This window comes from Epinephelus fuscoguttatus, linkage group LG5 (assembly GCF_011397635.1).
Source record: "Epinephelus fuscoguttatus linkage group LG5, E.fuscoguttatus.final_Chr_v1".
NCBI lineage: Eukaryota > Metazoa > Chordata > Actinopteri > Perciformes > Serranidae > Epinephelus > Epinephelus fuscoguttatus.
In genome coordinates, this window is record NC_064756.1 from 36,473,310 (window position 1) to 36,496,150 (window position 22,841).

Genomic DNA, 22,841 nt, shown 5'->3' on the forward strand with positions numbered 1-22,841 from the left:
AAAGGAGCAGTGTGTAGGATTTAGCAGCATCTAGCAGTGAGGATTGCAGATTGCAACCAGCTTAAAATTTCTGTCATGTGTGAACTCTTGGTTTGGACCCCTTCAGTGTTCATTGTTCAGGAGATTTTAACTGGGAGCCGAATTATCTGCAGAGGCCTCTTCCTCTCCAAAACAAATGGAACCCCTGATTTAAACCTGTAAAAACACTGAATAAAGCAGTGTCGCGTTAAAAATCTGTGTATTCATACACTGTTAGGCTCATTGTGGAGGCGCTGTGAACTTTGGTGGCCGACGTTCCACCCCAAATGGCCCTAACTGGACCCTGTGTTTTGGTCTATTCTGGGCTACTGTAAACCTGAAACCTGATGGTGCAACATAGTGGAGTCAGTGAATGAGGACCATGATTCATTGTATAGCTATTAATGGCTCATTCTAAGGTAACATAAGCACAATGATTCTGATTTTCAGGTTATTACACACAAAAGAAAACATACTTATTATATTTAACTTCTGCCAATATCTCTCCCTAAATCCTACACACTGACTGGAAGTTTAAGGAAATTAGAAACTGACCCAGTGTATGTATTCTGCTCTCAGGTCACATACCCTTGAGAAAAACATTATTGCTGGGTGTTGTGTACCGACAACTTCAAATTTTAATTGTAAAACTCACACATTGGTATGTCTGAACTTCAAAACTACACAAGACACGTACATTTAATTTTTTGCTGGATGAGTTTACAGTACAAACTATCAAGACAAGCGGGACATGCTTATAAAAACAAACATGATAATACAATCAAAAGTTTATTTTCAATTTATTCTTGTCCAATGTGAATCCACGTTGAACTGATATTATTAAAGTACAACAACAGCCACCAACATGGACAGAGTCAACTTATGTTACAGTATCAGGATATAATTAACCTATTTATAAACTACAACTTTGACAGTAAAATAAACAATAACTGGTGTGAACATTAAAGTGCATTTCATGCATGTGTTCATGATCTTTAAATCACACAGAACATGTTGCATTTGACAAGTAACATTTGGTTTCCCACTGAAATTAACCACTTCTTCATTCACCAAAATTACACATTTTTTTTTAAATTTACAGTCAATTTCTTTTCTCCTCCTCAATCCCTCTAGTCCAACCCTTTGACCCTATTTATCACTGCTTTGGAGGTGAAGTAACATGTTGTGCTACATACATGTAGACACCAGGGGGCAGCACCATAAAGGAGGACAGCCCATGTCCTGAGGCAAACACAGAGCTCATCTGTGGTTTCTGTTGTTCGAGGCTGACCCAGACACAAGAAAGTCACTACTTTCACACAGACAATCTGACTGAAACATAAAGCACATCCCAGTCAAATTCCTGAGTGTTTTAAATGCGTAAGTGTAAGTCCAATGTGACCTTTACTTGAGGGAGTTATCTAAAGTTGTAATGGATTCACTTGTCATTTCACCGCAGTTGTGATCATTCATTCTTATGAAGATGAATTCAAGTGGTGCAAAAGTGGATAATGGCCATTCCTGGCTCTAAGTATGACTGGATGGTCTGGTCAATGATAGATTTTCATAAAAGCTGAAATGGCAAGTGCATCCAAAGATTGTGTTTGCCACCAATATTTAAATTCTCCACAATTAAATACCATATTTGTAATTCTTAAACTAAAAACTTAAACCTGTGGCAACAAAAGCAATGTGACATAAATGCATGCAAGACAAAAGTGATCTGAAAACAACCAACCATGTATCAAAAGTTCTTGCTCCGTAGCCCTTCATGTGCTATCCTGAGGCTGTGGACACAGCAGCCAAGCTTGCATGGTGAACACACCACAGTTACACCAGTGTTGAGGAAGAAAACATCTGTTATCACATCATTTAGCCAAGGCGGGTTGCCCTAGTCAAGTCAGGATAGTCCCTTCATATGTGCAGAAAGCAGTGTGTATTAATAACCACTCACAAATAGTTTGGCAGTCGTTGGCTGAATCTTAAAACTCATCTTACTTCCTCATTATTGTTTGTGGTCTCCTCTGCACATTTGTAACAAGGAGACTAAGGAGAACAAAATGAAAAAATTAAGACAAGAATTCAGATTCAGCCCAAAAGTCTGGGTGCCAGAGGTAGAGCTTCTCTTTTCTTTTCTCTGCCCCCCGCCCCACCACCACAGGTCAACCTGTGTTGATGGTGTTGTATGAGGGCTGTGATCCTGGCTCCAGGGGCTTACTGGACTCTTTTTCTGTCAGGTATTGGGGCGTTTGATCTTCAGATTTTGCCTCCACAATGGGCTCCCTGTCTTCTTCCTGGTCTGAATCCTCACAACGCGGCAGCTGCAGGAAGGTGGTCAGGCCGTGCAGGTCAGCCATTTTGTGGAAGGTGCGCAGCAGGAGGTACATCATCATCAGACCCACGAACAGGTAGACTGGAGAGAGGGGAAGAGAGACAAGGGTCACAGCGGGTCATTAATTCAACAGAAAGATGTGCGTCTCCATTTTTGCAAAAATCTTTACCTGAGGCTGACTTTTGCCTATTTATGAAATATTTGATGCATCAGAAGGTTTGGAAGAATGGCTAGGAGTGATTCTCCTCAAATACACCATCATCCTATGTAAGTGACAGGTGTATGTAATGGCACACCTCAAACATAGACACCTGAACTTTAAAATTGTTCAAATGCCCATTAAAGGTCTACAACATGCCGAAACAGGGTAGAGGAAAACTGATTTGCTTTATTGCTTTCAATCACCTGGTCCAGGAGAGGAAGAGACCTCGGTGGATGATTCAGTCTCTGGTAAAACCCTCCTGAAGGAATTTTAACCAGGAGAAGTTTCAGCTGGTTGCAATCTGAAATTTTTGCTGCTAGATGCAACTAAATCCCCCCAAATCTTATAAAACTGGACCTTTAATGTATAGGATTCTCCCCTTTGACACTATGTATGTATATATGTACTGTATGTATGTTCAGTATGATTGTCTGTACAAAACTGGCGTGAGAGTTAGAAAAAAATAGTTTGTTTCACCGGGTTCATTTGCAACTTTGGAGAACAATAAAGTCTAACAATATCAAAGTTGTCTTTCCATGTTGTATCTACCACACAATTCTGTTGTCTGGTGTAATATGAGCATTACAGTCTCACAGAACTGCTGGCATGGCTGTTAACACCAGCTGAAGATGGTATGTGATTACAGGTGGAACACACTGTGGTCCATTTGGTCACACCAGTGTGCCACTTGTTACGTGCGGAGAGCAGGGAAAGCCCCTTAAATGTGATGAGAATCTGTGACAAAGTCTGAATCTTTTTTCCCACAGCTTTTAAGTACAGAGATCTTTACCATTTGGTTTCAGCCACATAAAGCCATCTAACATATATGTTTATTCAGTCTAAATTTGTTGCAATGCTGTTGGTACGTGTGGCAATTTATTTACATGCCGCACAGAGCAGTCATTGCAAATCAGCATACTGTAAGCTGTACGTGCCATTTTGTGTACCATATAGAAATGAAGTAGGCCAGGTCAAGTTAGAGCACATGCATAGAGCACCCTCTGTCCACACCCAGGAGGGATGTGAAGGTGTCAATGACTTGAACAGAATGAAATTAAAGAAAATCAGATATGAAATATGTATAAAAAATTGTGACAATCGCAGAGAAAAGAAAGACAGAGGAAACTACCTTTTTATCAGGTCTATTCTTTACAAGTTGTTTTTAAGAGTCTACTTGGTACATGACTGCTTAAGCTCTTAAGATGTGGCCAGCAAAGAGCTATGGAATTACTGTCAGAGTCTGACATACACTGGACCATGGACAGGAAGTGCTTTTTATAAATCCATTTCACCCAAAACGAGGACAAAAGTGCCCTCAAGTTAGTGGCAGAGGTGAAAAACAAAATCTGCTCAACATTTGTTATTTCTGCTCTGATTCCTGTTTGCATCAAAGGAAAGCTAAATGGGTTTCTTCTGTTACATGTATGCACTAAACTGCTCCACATAACCACAGAGTTCAGGTCATGGACAATGGCCTCTCACTATACAGGGAGGCCAACTCTTCAAGAAAAACAGTATAGGATTACAGAGGCCTCTGCTCCACGACTTTACAGTCACTGTGACAAGTGTACAGTAAGTGGAGCAGAGGAAATCCCAGGGGAAAATTATTTTAAGCTTTTGTCCTTAATGTTTTTCTACCTACAGGTTAAGTAAGCAAGATTTAGGACTTACAAAAAAAAAAAAAAAAAAGTAATGCAATCTGCAACTGTGAAGCGTTCAGCAGCATGAAAAACAGAACATGAGTGGAAGGACTTTGACTGTCCAAACTACCATCTCATAATATTTGCTCTTCAGTGACTCTCAATACTGTGCTCTCAGTAAAAAGGGCTTAAAACAGCAGTTTTGAACTTTAAAGGGAGTTTCAAAATGTTTGTGTTCTTTGCACTGCATAACTTTAGATCAGAAGATGCTTTTATTGCTTAACAAGATTTGAAACCTCCACTGCCTTCTCTATCAAAATGATAGCTGGTAATGAGTGAATCGTATTGTAAAGAAATGTCAAAACACTTACTAAAGGTTGGCCCTTGTTTTTCACTTACAGCAGGAAATGTGTTTTTACAGGAACGTATGCACATATAATCAGTTTTAGCGCTTGAGCTGGGAAAACAACACCAGTTTCAGGAGATGTCACATCAGGCCACATCTTGCAGTCGGTCACTAATCCTCCTTAGAAACCTGCAGGGACTGAGTTGGTTAATCTGACTCGACCTACTTCATTATTATATAATACAGCATGTGGGACGGGGAAACAACACAGCTGCACCGTGTGAACTGCTGGGCCCCCTTCCAAAGTGAAGTCAAGGGATTAGCTGAGGACACGACAGAGAAAAATAGCAGCACCTACCACTGTGTCCACCTGAGAGCATAAAAATCAAACATGAAATCCTTCTGATTTAAGACAATACAGGGGAGATACTGTGTATCAGTAAAAAGATGCGTGTCCTGAATGGACACAGAAACCATATGTTCATCACCAAAAGATGTGTTTACAGTAAAAAGTATTTTTAGGTGGAACATTTCTTGTTTGTCAGTCAAATCACTGCTGGGGAACGGGCAAAACGAAAATGAAATGCAGCATTCACTCTTTGTTTTTCAGTCCTGAATAGAGGAGACCACAGTGTTTGTCAGATATTCACCATCGAGCTCTCTGACTGAGACCACAGAGGAACAAAACAACAGCATGGCTACTTTTGGCCAAAAAGGTCATTCCAACCCTGATTCAATTACAGAGGAAACACCCTGACAGACTGAAAAACAAGAGCACGACTGTGAAAATAACCTCCATCATGTGACAGTGAAGTCTCAATCTAAAACAAGAACAAAGAACCGCTGGGACCCAGTACAGGGTTTTATGAAGAAGCACATTTACAAGGTGCAACACTGTTGTAAATGATACCACAACCACATTTATTCTGTTGCTTATTTCACAGATTATATAAATGGCATATCCTTTAAATCAGATATGAGAATTTGAGTTATATTGCCCAAATATACTGCATTTCAAATATTTTCAAGCTGACACTGGCTTCTAATAGTTTAAATAGCACATAGACATTATTTTGTCAAGATGTAGCTTTGCAGTGGGGATGAAATGACGTGAATCAACATCATGACTCACTGAGTAAGAGAGATTAAAGATGACTCACAAGACATGGTTGCCAGAATTATGATAAAATCAGCTTCTAATATGGGAAATACACTCTATATATAGCACAGTTTCATTCACCATTTTGAGTCAACAGCCATGATAGCAGCTCTGTGAGGCTACACTTAGGTCCACTGGGTGCTGTGACCTCAATGCTAACATCAGCATGCTAAAATGCTCACAATGGCAATGATAATATGTTAACCAGGTAATTTTCATTGTGACTGCTGTCTTATTTTGCCATGGTAGCATTTGCAAATCAGCATTAAATACAAAACACAGCAGCTATTGAAATGATCACTGGTGTGACAAGTATTTAGTCATACAGCAATGTAATTCTATTTTTTGGGAATTTGACTGATGGTGGCACTAGATCCGGCAGAGAATCTCAACCTCATGGTGCCTTTAGGGGATCACCAAAGTCATGAGGATTTATTCTCTGGAGAACATAAATCTACACAATTTCATAGCAATAAGTGGATTCATTCATTCATTCACTATTTTGGGGACCGATTTATCATTTCAGTCATTTTTCTATCAAAATAATGATAACATGGGTAATATTTTCTGGTTCCAGGTTCTTAAATGACAGAAGCTTTTCACTGTCATACATATTTCTCAACTGAATGGCTTTGGGTTTTGGGTTATTGGTTGAACAAACAAAGACATCTAAAGACAACTTGGTCACTTTGGATGTTTTCACACTATTTCATTTAAAAGGTACACTTTACTTGCTTACTGGAAATACAACTTTCAAACTTGGCCCCTCCTCCTCGGCTCAACGAGACTCAGAGAGCAGCAAAAAGGGGTTGAAGCAAGCGAGAGAGTGAATGAAGGGAGGGTGCGGTGTTAATGAGAACAAAACAGTGAATCAGAGATATGAAACATTATTTTCTTAATGTTTTATGGTGGTTATGTTCTAAAGCTCAAATAAACACCCCCACATCTCCTCACAGCCCTGCAGGAAGGTGCTGCAATGGCAGACTTTGTGTGAATTTTAGCTGAAGCATATGCTTCATCCTGCTTGGCATCTCTGCATGCGCACCCTCGATCAGACAGACCTGCAGCTCATATCCACAGAGCAAAGGAGAGAGACAGAGACAGCGGTGTAACCCGGTTTTTATAGAGTCCTGACCTAACGCTGATGTTGGCTGGAGGCTACACACCACTACCTAAAGGCTGACATCCAGAAACATCCTGGACAAACCAATTTAAGAAGAAAATAAGAAAATAGAGGCAGAGGGCAGGTTCTCTGCAGATACAGACACCAATACACACTGTTGGTGGGTTATAAGCATGGATGGATTACTGAGCAGGCCTACCCAAGGGCCCAAAGTGTCAAGGGTCCTCCTGGACTTCACCTGCAAAATGTCACTCAAATTAACACATAACAAGCAGGAAGAGAGTCAAAATGGCCGCAAAGAGATCCAAAAGAGCTACAAAGACACACAAAATGGCTACAAAGAGACACAATACAACTACAAAGACACAAAATGACCAAAAAAGACACAAATATACCTAAAAGAGACAAAAAACAACTACAAAGAGACTAAAATAAAATAAGAGCCTAAAAAGCCAGCACAAAGTCTGCCTGTCTTGCTGCTCTGTAGAAGAGGTGGTGGGGGCCCTTTTGCATGTTTGTGCCTAGGGGCCCATTTTTACATAATCCGTCCATGACAAAAAGTGATGATTGGGAGGGATTACTTTTGTGTCTATATATATTGTTTGTATTTTTTAAATGAAAACCCTGCATAGCATGCTTTTAATAGACACAGATGAACAGATTTATCAATAATGAGAGAAAAATTGCTGGCTGCAGCCCTGCAGTAATTTATTTCAGATATTTTCAGATACTTCAGTCTGGCCAAAGTAGTGGACTGACCAAATAACAGACTGACAGAGCCACCCACAGAGTCGTGCCAAACATTGCAGTCAGAGTGCTGCTAAATTTACTCTAAAAGCTTATTTAAAAAAACAAACATATCAAAAGCCACTAATGCTTCTGACATAATTTCATCCTTTTCCATTAAATTCTCTGCAAAGTTTGATTAACAATGAGCAATGCAGAAGTCTGTACTTCAATTTCCAGACAGCTAAAAGATAACTCAGAAAGCAGTTCCATTTCTGAGGCACCTACTTCTCAACCCCTGACTTGCTCTTGAGAAAAGAGAAGCAGTGTGAGGTTCTACCTCTCACATCAGAGGTGAGAATGAAGTCTGCAAGCACGGCTGCAAAGGTCAGCTTAACTCCTCAGAGCAGGATGGCATAACAACCATCCTGGAAATATGAGCTTTAAAACTTTTCTCTTAAATTCTCTCAAGAATTTTTTTTTCAAATCAACTATAGTTCTTCCTCTGGGGTCCTTTATGAAAAACAGTTTACACACATCAGCATAACACAATCTGCACTGACATGTCATAACCCTGCCAATGTCTTTCCTTTCATTATATCCAGTTTATGCTTTAAAAGCTGTTTTTTCACGACACTGCATCTCGCCTGCTTTCCTCGCGTAACAATAAAAAAAAAACAGATCAAGATGAGGAGGAGTTTCTGTAGCAGAGAGATGAGAATTGAGTGTGATGGTCTGTCATCTCTGTGCCTCTGCAGACCACCACACTGTCAGGTTAGACAGATATTCTGGGGAACCTGCTTTCATCTACAGCTCTGCAGGCATGTCAAAGCTCTATGTGACCCTCACAGGACAAAACCACACCAGATCAATGCAAGTCATGTGACCACTGGTAGTTTTCATCTTAACATTCCCACAAGTGCAGTGGATTTTATACTCTTAGTCACTAACAAAAACAATAACAGGGTAGAAATCTGAAAATATCACAATGACCCTGTGTGTGTTCAAACTGTCTTTTAAATGACATGTCACTGTTTTAAGGTGTAAAAACACCTGGTCATATTGATGAGGATTAGGAGATCTGATTTATATTGGTAAACTATCTGAATACATAATCATTTCCACAGGATGAATTGGAGGCTGCCAACTTTTCCACCTCAGCCAGATGCAAATCAACTGCAATAGTCAGCTTTTATTTTCATACAGAAAAGATAATGTTACTTAGTGCACCAAAAAGGTACACTACTATTGTTTATCTGTATGCTATTTTAAGCTATAAATGGTTCAGTTTAGTTACAGGTTTGGTCTGTTTAAAATCCAGTTAGCTCCTGGGTGTTTATTTAGCTGTTAAGATTTGAAATACTGTGGAGTACCCTGTGGAGTTTTCCTGCAAACAAGTAAGTTGGTTTACATTAGGTGTTACTCACCAAAACCATCAGTGTGTATTCTTAAGGCCTAACAAATTATTTCTTTCTGAATAAGACATTTGCAAAGCATCTTTTCAAGTAAATCTTAAATCTTGCTTTCTTTAAATCACCTGACACTTAATGGAATAGTGTGAAACCATTAGCGGGGTGGTGCATGATGTCACCTGCGTGCACGTGTGTCCTCTTGTACAAGCACTAGACAAACAATATATGCACTCAGAAAAGAAAAAAAAAAACAAAAAAAAAAAAACAACTCTTAGGTCAGAAACACCAGAGTGCATATTCAATGCAAACATTCACATCGCTGCACAAGCTATTGTGTTAGTTAAATCCAAACGCTAAAAAGTGGCGCCTCTCTACTGTAGCACACAAAGTGCTTTATATGCCTCTTATTTACCTATACCAACACACCAATGAGAGTCTGCCATGCAAAGCCCACCAACATGAGGACAGGAACTGAACAAACAACCCTGCTATCAAGAGCCAACCCACAGCAGCCCAGGTATATCTGCTTTAAAAGGATAGTTAGGATTTTTTAAGTGGGGTTGTATGCATTACCTATCCATAGTCAGTGTATTACATACAGAAGATGTCAGTCGACACACCCTGAGTTTGAGAAGCAGGCTGGAGTCCAACATGGAAGCTAAGAAATACCCTGCTGTTGACAGATGCAGCAGGAACATGTATTGTAGCCACCTAAAAAGCTCGATGACTGAGATGAATGACAGACTTGGGATGAAACCAGACCAATCAAATAGGAGGAGGGCAGGACTGACAACACACTTTACAGACTTAATCGTTTTTACTTGTATAATTTTCCCTGTATATTACACAGACCTCAACTGTTTGTTTACACAACACGTGTTTAAATTTCTGTCATCCAAGTGTGCTTGCAAGGTCATGAAAGTGGGTAACGTCTGGTATTTGTCAGTATTTTCCAACATGTCTATGGTAAATTTCATGTGTGAGTGAGACGCACACGTGAAAATACCGGTATGCATTTTAAACTAATTTGTTTGCTCAGTAAACAGGTGCTGATATCTATGTCATTATGTTCCAGATCACGATGAGACAACACCTTCTTATCAAACATACTGCAGATGACCAAGCCTTAAAAAGCCTTAAAAAGGAGGAAGTGTGTGAGTCTGGCACTGTGACTGTAAAAACATCCAGACTGAATTTTAAATGAGTTAAAGCAAATGTCACAAAAAAAGAGTAATTGGAAAATCAGTGCTTGCCTTATAATTTACATGACAATGGTATGATCAGAAACTAGAATTACAGCTTCACAGCTGTATGCTTGTGCAAACCAGTCAAGCTGCAGTTACAGTTCACATCCATGTCTGTGAAAACATGAAGGCTTCTTACACATCTCCACCCCGGCAACGCCCAAGATCTGTAAGATCAGCACAGCTTCAAAGTGGGCACCCAACATGAGCGTCACCAATAAAGTAGAAGAAGTTCACCTTCTGGATATACAACATCATCACTTCATCATTAACCTATTAGACGTTTGTCTAACTGGATGCAGTTTTTGGAAAAAGTTAAAAAAAAAAAATACATAAAAAGACACACTAGACAAAAGTAAGCTGACTGAACTAATGTGGAGACACTGCCGTGCTGATATTACCCTGCCAGTTTCAATGGAATGCAATGTGAAGGAGTTAGTGTTTCGCTCATCTTAAAAAATGTGGATGTTCTGGCTTTATGGGTATAGTTTGACTGCACTGTAGTTGGATGATGGACAAATGCCATTATGATCTACAGAAGATGTAATAACAACTACACTCACCCATGACAGCGACCTGGTAAAGCGCCCTGTACTTCTGCCCAGGCTGTGTCCCCGGAACAAAATCTCCCAGTCCGATGGTGCACAGCGAGATGAAGCAGAAGTAGATGCCATCCAAGAATGTCCAGGACAGCTCCACTGCACTGAACACAGCCGCTGGCGCCACAAAGAAGCACAACACCACCAGTACCAGCAGCAACACGAAGTGGACAACAGTGGCCGGCCGCGGCTCCATGCCTGAACGCTGCAGGAGGCCGACAGGAGCGAGGACCAGAGGGTACATGATCCTCTGGACGCAGGCGGTGAGCACCAGCATGGTGAAGGGGACTCCTATCAGGGCGTAGAGGATGGAGAAAGCTTTTCCAGTGTCAGAGAGAGGAGTGGTGTGACCATAACCTGGAGATAAAGAGAGAGGAGAGGGATGTTGGAGGAAGAGGGGAGGCGCAAGACACAAGACAAAGATGAGGATCATTTAAATAATGATACACTGGCCACAAAAAAAAAAAAAAAAGTGATACCTGCATTTGCATTTACAATTACTGTTCATAAAGAGGACCAATTGTGCTCATTTTCCGATTCATGCTCATATTTTTGGTTCAAGCTAAAACATGTTAACATGCCTTTATGTTCAAAAAACACTTTATTTTCCTCATACTGGAACACCTATATTCACCCTCTGTCTGAGATGCTCTGTTTTAGTACCAGTCTTTGTAGGCCCTCCCTCCCAAAAAGCCCAGTCTGCTTTGACTGATCAGTGTTCAGGGTCCTCAGGCAACTGCACCATCACTGCAGATGAGGAATGACTTTAATGGAGTATGGCAACACTTTCTCTCATGAAAAATCACCAATAAAAGTGTCTAAACCATAATCTTCACAACTGGACTTGTTCCAGCAGGAATCTGATCCGAAATTAAGGAAAAATTGAGAACACTGGAAACCAAGGTTACATGTTTCTCTGACGTTAGCATATAGCTACATATAACAGTGTTCTTTCTACAGTGAAAAATCACCAATAAAAGCTTCTAAACCAAAATCTTCACACCCCAACATATTTCAGCAGGAATCTGATCCGAAATCTGGGAGAAATTAACAACATCTGCAACCAAGATTACATGTTTCCCTGAAGTTAGCATATAGCTACATATAGCAGTGTACATAATAGTAACACTTGCTGTAGCATGCCTAGTGCAGATAACCACATAAAGAAATCTGTCACATGCTGATAAAATTCTTGTAAACACAGTATTCAGAACCGTTTGAAACCTGAGGTTTTGCTCACGGGGATTACTTTATCATACATTTACTCAATTATTTGAAACTTTGTCTGCGTTTAATTTGAACATCAGACATTGTAATATTATATATATGGCAGAAAATAGGGAAAAGCACAATACATCCCCTTTAAAGCCTTGAGCCATGAGAATCCTGACAGGCAGTTCTTAACCTTAATTTCCATTGAGTCTTTTGGAGTTGCTATAGGGTGGCTTTGGCAACCAAAAATAATTTGTGTTTCTAGTGCAATCAGCATTTTAAACTGAAAAACTAAACTCTTGCTAAACTGGATCTTATTGTATAAATGCTTTGAATATTTGTATTTTTACTAGTGTATTGTATCGTATTTAATACTTTGTCATAGTTTTTGTTCTGTATTTTACTTTTATGTTCTAGTAAAATAAATACAAATTTCCATTTTAGTGGAAATTTTTATCATATTCAACTGTATATCAACATCACTTCCTTCAAAAACTGTGTAACAAAGACATTGTTTCTGGATGGACACAATACCATTGAATTTATGTCATTTTAAAATTCCATCCACCTCTACTGTATTGGAGGGGAGGCAGAAATCTCAGAGAGCTACGTTTAAAAACCTGGAAGAAAAATCAACAAAACTATTAGCTGTCTGTTTCAAGTGAAACATCTCCTCTATATGTCTGCAGGAATAGTAGTAGTGTCCCAGGTGATCGAGCTGCAGCCAACTTTTCTTTTCAAAAGCACTGAAAAACAGCAGCTGTGGTCAGTATCAGGACACGAATGGTGGAAGGAAGAAAACCAGGGCTAACGGCCCAAACTACTCGGTGAATATTTGTTTAACCTACCCGCAGGGAGACATCCTCTACCAGGCAGCAATGAAACTACTGTAACAGAAACATGCCTCTGACTGGGCCAGATCTCAACTCAGTCTATTCTGTCACACAGGAGTGACTTATGGTAACAACACACTATAAAAATATAATGAAAACAATACAGCTGCTGTAAAGAAAGAATACAAAAAAGCACAATCAACTCTCACACATAAAACTGCCACATTGATCCACACAGTCAGTCAGTCAGTTGATAAGACCTGACAGGGAAACAGTGCAGCTAAAAAAACCTGCAAGTGTTTGCACAAGAAGATCATATAACCTTATTAGATGTGCAAGTTCCTGTTTACTAGGTTTGTGAGTTGACGTCCTTTGAAATGGCTGCATTGAGTTGGCTCCTTCAACTCAGTCGATTGCTGTGTAAGATCACAAACTAGGCTGCTACAAAAAAGCCTAATTACAGCTGCAACTGCACAAAATCATCATTTTACTGCACACAACAGAAGAACACAGCTTGTACAGGAATAACACACAGCTGCACTTTAGTGCAGAGAGCAGAGTGGTTTCTTACAGTATCTGCAGCAGGAAATTACAGTTGTGTGCGAGGGCATAGGTTTCCTTTCAGCTCTGGGTGAAATGGGGGGTTTGTTGAGCATCAAACAATTTCACCTATGGTTGTGCGACATATATTGTATGCATGTAAAATGTCTTTTGCAATTGTTCAACAGAATGAAGAGATACTGGATCTCAATGGAGCTATCCTGGGTATGCTTTATACTGGGGTAAATAATGTCATTGGGAACAGTACAAAGCTTTCTTTGTCAAAGTCAGCATGAAGGTTATTATCCATCGTTACCAATACAGAGGCGCTGAGACCAACACAAACACAGTGAGACGGATGTAACTCTGAAATCATATGACTTGTGTTTGACTACAAAAGCATGAGATGGGTGAGAAGAATTGTGCAAAATGTTTTTGTTGACAGCGACTGAGCAGATATCTGATGGTATTATATCAGTGCTGCTGTGGACCTTGAGACTCCTGTCTGGGGAGATAGCACGGGCTTTCTTTTGTGCAGGGTTGAGGCAAAGTTGAGGTCATGCTTCAAAAACATATTGATATATCTCAGCCTGAGTCTTCACGTCCGTCCTGACACCAAATACATGAGGTCACTGAAGACTGAAATGGTGATGCCCTTTAACAGCAGGGCACCTAGTACATTTTGAAGTGGTGTTGTTCTTTCAGGGGTTTAACAGTAGAGCTGCAACAATCATTGATTTGTTGTCAACTATTACGTTAATCTACAAACTGCCACCAAATTTGATTATCAATTAATCAGTTTGAGTAATAAAAAAGTCAATATGAAATTTCCAGCTTCTTAAATGTGGAAATTTTATGTTTTCTTTACACTTCTATGACAGTAAACTGAATATCGTTGGGTTGTGGACAAAACAGGACATTTGAGAATGTCATTTTGGGATCTTGGGAACACTGATCGACATTTTTCACCATTTTGTGCACAAAAACATTTGTGAATTCATTGAAAAAAATAACTAACAGATTAATTGACGATAAAAAAATCATCCCTATTAAACCAATTAGACTGCAGAATTTAGTGTGAGTCCTCTGCCAAACAAGCACAAGTTCAGCTCCAACAACAGCTAACCTGATGTACAAAGAATTTATTGTGAAGTCTATCCAACACAGAAACTTAGGGAAACCCCATTCAGTGATGCTCAGTTAATTCTAATTTTTGGTTTGAATGGATTTCCCTGTTAAATGACTAATTTCCAAGGAAGGTTTGTTTTATGGCAACAGACATGGTGTCATTTACAAGCTACTTTCCCTTTTAATTCTCACTACTTAATAGCTTACATACATTCAAGACAAAATTAACATTTTATTATCATTTTCTTGTCAGATGCATGACAACTGTATACTACTTAGGCTCCATTTAGTGCCTTAATGACACATGATACGATGGAAGTTCCTATCTGGAGGCTAATTTAGAGACATGCAATCTGTCTAGACACAGATTAGACACACAAAGTCAATGTTCTTTGTTGTGTTCAGTAAATTTCTTTCAGGTCAGGTGTTGTGACCGCTGATCTTTTCACCTCTGTGAGGACAAAATCTGTCCTATGTCTTTAAAGTAAAACAATGAACGAACCAAGCAAGCCTGTCTTAAAGGTTTTTAACCATGAGTAAACCTATGGAGTGTGCCCAAAAGCATGGTCAGAGAATGAGACGATGGGCACAGAAATGCAAAAGGCCCCACCACCTCACCTACATAGGACAAAAACACACAGGCATTGTGCTCCTTTTGTTGTTTATCTTCCTTTTGTAGATGCTTGTAGATGTTTTTGTAATTTTGCGCCTCTCAGAGGTCTGTTTGTGTCTTTTGGGGGAATTTTGCATCTCTCTGCAGTTTTTTGTGACTCTTTAAAGTAATTTTGTGACTTTTTGGTTGGTTTGTGTCTCTTTAAAGTCGTTCTGTGTCCCTTTGAATCCCCCTAACAACTTTGTAGTCGATGACATATTAATTTGACAGATATTTTGCAGGTGAAGGCCACAGGGGCCCCTGACACTTTGGGCCCCTGGGCATGTGCCCGGTAGGCCTGTTCAGTAATGTAACCCATGGCATGAGGGCAAAGAAAAAGAAGACTGCCAGCTAGCAAACATGTATACCATACAGACTTTAAAATATTCAAATAAAAACTGCTTCTCATATTTCATAAGGAAAGAAATGCATAAAACATGTTTGTTCAGGCCTCAATCACACACATTATATTTATATTAAATGTAATGAATTAATGTCCCTGTACAACAAAACACCACAGGGCACCTTAAATTCACAATGACTATTTTTAGTTTTCCACCGTCTTTAAGGTCATTCTGTCTTTATGTGTTCATTTTACATCTCTTTTTGATTGTTTTGTGCTGCTCTTATTTTGTGCCTCACCTTCCACCCCTGAGTTGATCAGGGCGGTTGTAAACAAGTTTCACCAAACATTTAAACAGGAAAATATTTTAAATAACTTCCCAATCTGTCCATTATAAACTTCCCCAGTCGGATTTTTCAGAACTTTATGGTTCCACTTTAACATACTGTACCTATTGTAGTTGTGCAGAGAGGGGTTTTTGTAACGCATAAGTGACATTTTGTGTGTGTTCCCTTTTGGTTTTACCTCCAGACAAAAGGTTGAGATAAGAAACTGAAAACCTGTGTGATCATCTGACTGCTTGTGCTCTTTATCTTCAACATGTTTATGATAGCATTTAAGGAAGTGTCACATAAGGAAACACATGCAGTATTGTGAAAGGAATTCATGCATCACATCGAGCTAACACGCTTCTCCTGAACACAAAGGTCATTTCTCATCTGCTTCATGCATGAGTTTGCACATCCCATGTGAGTGTCAGCATGCCTGCAAATGTGACTGTGTGTTTTCATAGTAGTTTGCTTAAATAGCACAGAAACTAGCAATAACAGCCTCCAGGAGCCTCTCTGTGATGTTACAACGATGACACTGCAGTATTTTGGAACTGAGTCCTGGTTGCTTGTTCAATGGGAGTGCCTGTTAAAACTTCTCAAATCCAAGTCAAGTCATAGACTTCATGAGAAGATCGCAAGTCATAATAGCAGCCTCATGTAGGAACTATTTTCTGTCTACCAAACTACTTCCTCCAACCGTATCCTGCGCAGAAGCAAGTGTGCATCTATTCATGGATGAGAGGCTCGTGCCTTATGGCAGAACAAGATGTAAACATTAATAGTGTCCTCCTCAGCTGAGCTGTAACATTAGCTAGCTCTGTGGTGCTAGGTGAACTAGCAGTGGATGCACACTTCCTTCCGCACTGTGATATGGTTGGCAGGTGTAGTTTGCTAGAAAGAAAATAGTTCCCACATGCAACTGCTCACAACAAAGTTTGTGCCTGTTTTTGTTTTTCTAGACAAAGTACTGCTTAATTATTGTTTTGAGGGCGATTCTGCAGCTGAAACTTTAATCAATGTTATGTAATGAAATCAAAAAATACAGTTGCTTTATTTCCTGACAAGCAGTTAACTTTTCAAACATGCTGCACTTGTAGGCCCTCCCTGCATCACTCTATGTTTGCCTCAACATCCTGTTTAAACAGGAAATACATCTAATTAGGGTCACAGGATATCGGTTCATTGTGACCTTTAAGATGACAAATCAGGCGATAGATACAGTTTCTGTCATACCATTAACTGACTAACTGGGAAGTACTGATAGAAGAATTAATACCACTCAAACAGCAACTGCTCTGTGGCTCTTTTGCTCCTGTTGCACTGGGCGATTCTCACAAATTTATGTGTGCAATTAAATGTCAAGCAGGGTGTTTTAATACAGCGTGCAAGCGCAGAAAACTCTCTCATATGAGGAGTCATGTTCTCAATTAAGTATTAAGTATGTGAAAGAAAATTAAGGTTCTGTTGGTTAACTTAGTGATAAAATGTATAACAGACAACAGAAACACATGATTCTATTAAAAAAATAAAAATAAACTGACAAAAAAATAAACTCTTATGGCCATGCCACTGACCCTCAGGCTTTTAGTGCAACGACTGCAGACACAGTAATGACGAGGCTTGGTTATCCAAATTGTCAAGAAATCAAACATCTCTAGATACACATCTAATACCAACAAAGATGGGTTAGATTTTAAAGACTGGCCTGTGGTTCTGTGCACCACACTAATAAAGTCAACTACATCACAGCTTTAAAGCCATTTAATATTGCAGTTTCATACAGCTGAGGGGCTTGAGAGAAACGCTGGATCCTACATTCCCCATGGTGCAACTTGATATCGTCTTTAATTACACTCCCTGCCTGGAAAACACCAACACAGTTCGTAAAGCAGGCTCTCCGTTATAAATTTGAAGTCTCCACGCCCAATCCAAAATAAACCTGGGGACATCTTCAAAGTTATTTTCTCAGACTTTGGAAGGCTCCCGACAGAGCCACAGCAGACTGAATAGTAGCTGTTCCAATACCGACATCAGTTGCTAAAATGACTCCTTAAAATGCTAGATCAGGTATCAGCCAGTACACAAGTTTATAAACCCATTCAGTACTATGTAATTTTTCAATAAACCTAACTGCCCCAAAGTCAAACATGTAATAGTTGAGCTCAAAATACCCAACTTAGTATTTTTAGAATATCTCCAGAACACTGTGGTCTAGACTCTTTAAATGGCCTCTGCTTTGTCTTGGCTAGCTTCTTGACATGGAAATGGGTTAGCCGTATACAGCTGCTACTTATTTATTTTAACACAATGGCACTGGCTCGGCACTTGGCATTGGCCGATATGCAAGTTCAGGTATATATAAGGAGAACAGAATGTCATGAGCAGAATCACCCCTTTAGAGTCAGAGGCACTGTTTCCTCTGTGGAACTTTCGAATTTTACCTGCTTAACTATGAGGTGAGGTGAGGTGAGTTACGATTAATCGTCGCCTTGGGAAAACTTTTCTTAGGTTTGCATCACTGCATTACTGAACATCATCTCCAAACAAATCCAGGCAGCTTTCTTACCATCAACTATACATGGAAAAGCCAATGTTCATATGTAAAACCAGTTACACTGTAACTTAGCTAGAAAGTTCTTCACATTACAAAAGAATATTCATTGTTCAACAGTACAACCAACTAGTTTTGCACAAGTAAACCATACTATAAAATGCTCTGGGATAATGTCAAGTTCCAGCTTACTGCTGCTATTTGAAATATCAAGCAAAGATGGAACAAATGACCTTTTAATAATGGGTTAGTCTACGTTATGGAACTCTAAACCTAAAGATGATGTGGGTGTAGACGTGTGTGGTTGTGCAGGTGTGTTAATAGTTCAGGGACACCACAGTATTACTGCTATAGGTGACCTGGCTGGTCCCTCAAAAACCTCAGTAATGTAAGAATACCCTGCTCTCACCCAGCTGTACTTCCTGTCTCATCCAGGTCAGGCGCCCACATACTGCTCAGTGGGTGTTCAGACCACAGCATCACATAGAATATAACTGAATCAGAGCACCACTGTCACTGAAGTTATAATCATCCCATTTATCTGCCATCTGCCTTATAATTCCACAATAAAAGTCCCATGAAGCCCTTGGACCAGGGCTGGGGGATGGAAAAATAAAATATCACAACGATTTTGACCAAATACCTCAATATCTATATTGCACCGATATGTGATCGAATAATCATCACTCATGTGGATATTATGACTAAGTGGGTAAAGGAAAATAGTACAACAGCTAAAACAGTCTGGCAAGTTCAGATAAAGACTGCAATGCGGCCTTCAAAGCTAGGAAAAGACAACACCTATGATTTTACAATATTCAAAATCTGAGACAACATCTGGTCTCATATGACAATATCAATATATCTTTAGATTGCCCAGCCCTTCCCTGACCCTTTCCTCTGATCAGTAAGGTTGTAACGATACATCAACCTGATCGATGTTTCAATTCCATCCAATGTCATCAATACAAAGGAAAAACATCACACATATTGTGATCTCTTAGATACACCTTTATGTTTGAAATTCAAAATTCAAATTCTGTTCAAGCACACCTCCTTCCTAAACATTGGAACACTGCTAGTGGCCTTGCGCCAGGCAGATAATGGCAAATAGTGTCAAAAAAGACACTGAGGCTATTTACTGATATTGTCTAATATTGATCGAATTGAATCGGATCAAAATTGTATTGTGAAGACTTTATCATAACAGCATGTTTAGTCCAAAGAATCAATATAATAGCAAAAGTGGAAAAAATGCACACCCCCACTGAGCAAGAGAAATAATTGTTTCACATTTGTAGCCCACTGTACTGGTAACTCTTGACTTTTTTGGTGTTACCAACCACCACAGACAGCCAAAGGAGCTCTTTACTGTTTACTGTAAACATGGACAGTAAACACAGAAAGCCAAGACAAATGTCTGGAGGGACAGATGAAATACTGTTGGTGAACACTTGCTGAGGATGAGAACTAAAGATGTTGGGATGCATAGCAGCCTGTACAAACACTGGTAACTGAACTTCTTTTCTCTGTCTCTTGGCTGACCAGCTTGGGGATCCATTTGCAAATGGATTCTGCAACAAAACTCCAAACTCTCTAAGACAAGTTCGCTCTTTGTGAATTCATCTCCAAACAGCCACCACCGTGCGCAGCGCTGGGGATTTTTCAGGACATCGAGGAGGAAGTGATCGCTTCATGAATCAATGAGTACCTAAGACACGTATTTTCCCACGGGCTGTGTTTTTTCCTGACTTATCTGTTTTCATCTTAACTGACTCAACCTGAAAGTCACACAGCTGCAACTTGTCTGTCCATCCATGACACGTGGCAAAATAACGCCATAAAGTTATTACCTGTATCTGACTTGTGTAGTTTAAAGTCTAAAAATAAAGTCTCTGTATTGGACTGTTTCGTGTGTCTTTTTGTTTGGGATTTTTATGTCTTCTTCATGATGTTAGTTTTGCGTCCTGCGCAAAGACGCCACCAGGTGACTTCTTGGTAAAAAGTTGTATCTGAACTCACCGACAGTTGTGACAAGAGTGTTGGCGAAGAACATGGAGGATGCCAGGTCCCAGTTGGAGGTGACGGTGGAGTTTCTGAGGACGGAGACGCCGTACTTGTTTGCCGTTAGAACTTTGACCAGAAAGTGCTCCAGCGACGCGCTGTTGACGCAGCTCTCGTTCAGAAACTCCTGCTTCAGGGCTTCCATGTCATGTCGCAGCTTTTCCTCCACCGGCCGCTCGATGCTGGAGAAAACCAGCGCTCCGAACAGCAGGTAGATGATATAAAACACAATAAAGCCTGTAAGCAGCAGCCACGACCTGCTTACAGAATGCATGGTTTGTATGAGTCCGGGATTAGCATCAGTGGAGCGGCTCACCGGGGCTTCCCTCTCTCTTTCACTGACCGCTTTCCTTTTCCTCTCTGTGTGGGGCCTGTTTTTTGGGGGCTGTCCTAATTGAACTTGAACCCCTCCTGTTTAACGCATCCTCCTCCCACTGTAGACACAGCAGGGTGTGTTCATCTCAGTGTCCTAGAGGCGCATCCTGGATCCTGGAAAAGTTTGCAAGAGCGTGTCTTCAGGTGTCACTCACAAGCTTCTGTCACTCAGGATTATTGCTCTTTTTATGTATCTCTTCTCAATTATAAATTTGAGGCACCATTCTAATAAAGTTGTGGAGGTGATTGGCTGAACTTACCACTGTTTTAATAACATTTTCTTTCCCTCTGAAATAAAAAACAATGAAGAAACATATTTCCTTACTTGTCTTGGAAGACCCATGGATGGATTATCTGTCTGCCTGTGTTTTGTTTGTTTTGATATTGTCTGCCTGTGTCTTGTTTTGTAATTGTCTGTTGTATGATTTGTAGTTGTGAGGTTTTTAAAAGTCTTGCTGTGTCTGTGTTGTGTAGGTACCTGTCTTGGGACTACGGATGAAATTTAGCATTTATGCTAAGTTTGAAGCATTTACATTGATGTTTATTGCATTGATGTTGATTAATGTGCATTGTCCCAGTTCAATAAATAAATAAATAAATGAAAAAAAAAATATTGATGGGGCCTAACAGGCAGCAGCCGAGGGGCGGTTAGGGGGTCCATTAGACCTTCACCTGCAAAATATTGCTAAAATGAACACAAACTGATCAGGAGGGGACTCATAATGCTCACAAAGAAAGAGACAAGACACACAAAACAACCACAAAGAGAAACTAATTTACCTCAAAGAGATACAAAACAACCACAAAGAGACACAAAATGACTACAATGAGACAAAATGACTACAAAAAGGGGCCAAACAAGCACAAAGAGATACAAAATAACTACAAATTGACACAAAATGACCAAAAGATACACAAAATTACCTCAGAGAGTTACAAAATGACTAAGAAGTGACACAAAAAGATGAAAAAGGGTGCAAAGGAACTGTAAGGAGACACAAAATGACTACAAAAGGGACAAAACAACCAGAAAGAGACATAAAATCTTGCCCTCTGAAATTACAAACATTTAAAAAAGACTTAGGCTATGACAAATTTCCCCAAAGTATGTGGAAGATAACCAGGAAGAAACATATTTCCTTACTTGTCTTGTAAGACCCATGGATGGATTATTGATCATGCCTAACAGGCACCAGCCAAGGGGCTCAATGGGTTAGGGGTCCACCAGGCCTTCACCTGCAAAATGTTGCTAAAATTAACACAAACTGATCAGGAAGGGATTCAAAATGCTCACAAAGAGACAAAATGACTACAAAAAGGGGCTAAACAACTACAAAAAGATACTAGCTCAATACAAATTGAGAAGAAATGACCAAAAAGTCACAAAATTACCTCAAAGAGATATAAAATGACCAAGATGAGACACAAAAGATGAAAAAGGATGCAAAGGAACTGTTAGGGGACACACGATGACTACAAAATGGACAAAACAACCAGAAAGAGACACAAAATAACTACGAAGAGACACAAAATTACCCCAAAGTGATACAAAACAACCAGAAAGAGACACAAAAACTAAAAATATGCATAACTATGACAAAGAGATGAAACAAAACAAAACAAAAAAGAGGCAACACCACCACAAACTCTGTGTGTCTTTCTCCCGTGTAGGAGAGGTGGTAGGGCCTTTTGCATAACTTTGTCCAGGGACCCATTATCTCATAATTTGCCCATGTAAGAACCATTAGCAAAGTTAGAGTTTTATTATCAGGTTTGTTCATCTTTCTATTAATCTTACATTACATTATTTTATATTTCAATTAAGCTCTTATTTTCTTGGCTTCATCCAAGATGTCTGTTATAACACTACGATTGCTGTTTTCATGGCTGTATTATGTGAAAATGGGCCCCTGGGCACAGATATGCAAAAGGCCCACACCACCTCTCCTACATAGCAGCGAGACACACAGAGTTTGTGCTGGCTTTGCTGGCTCTTTTGTTGTTGTTGTT

The 22,841-nt window shown here is 39.8% G+C and overlaps 1 protein-coding gene across 1 annotated transcript; it reads right to left on the minus strand.

Annotated features, from left to right (window-relative positions):
* Nucleotides 1–801: 801 nt before the first annotated feature.
* kcnk6 (potassium channel, subfamily K, member 6) lies at nucleotides 802–20,848 on the minus strand. Its single transcript, XM_049576184.1, has 3 exons — nucleotides 20,415–20,848; nucleotides 10,766–11,158; nucleotides 802–2,431 (listed from the first exon to the last, which is right to left on the minus strand). The coding sequence occupies exons 1-3, from the start codon at nucleotides 20,728–20,730 to the stop codon at nucleotides 2,181–2,183; spliced, it is 960 nt and encodes a 319-aa protein (XP_049432141.1). The 5' UTR covers nucleotides 20,731–20,848; the 3' UTR covers nucleotides 802–2,180.
* Between the last annotated feature and the right edge of the window lie 1,993 nt (nucleotides 20,849–22,841).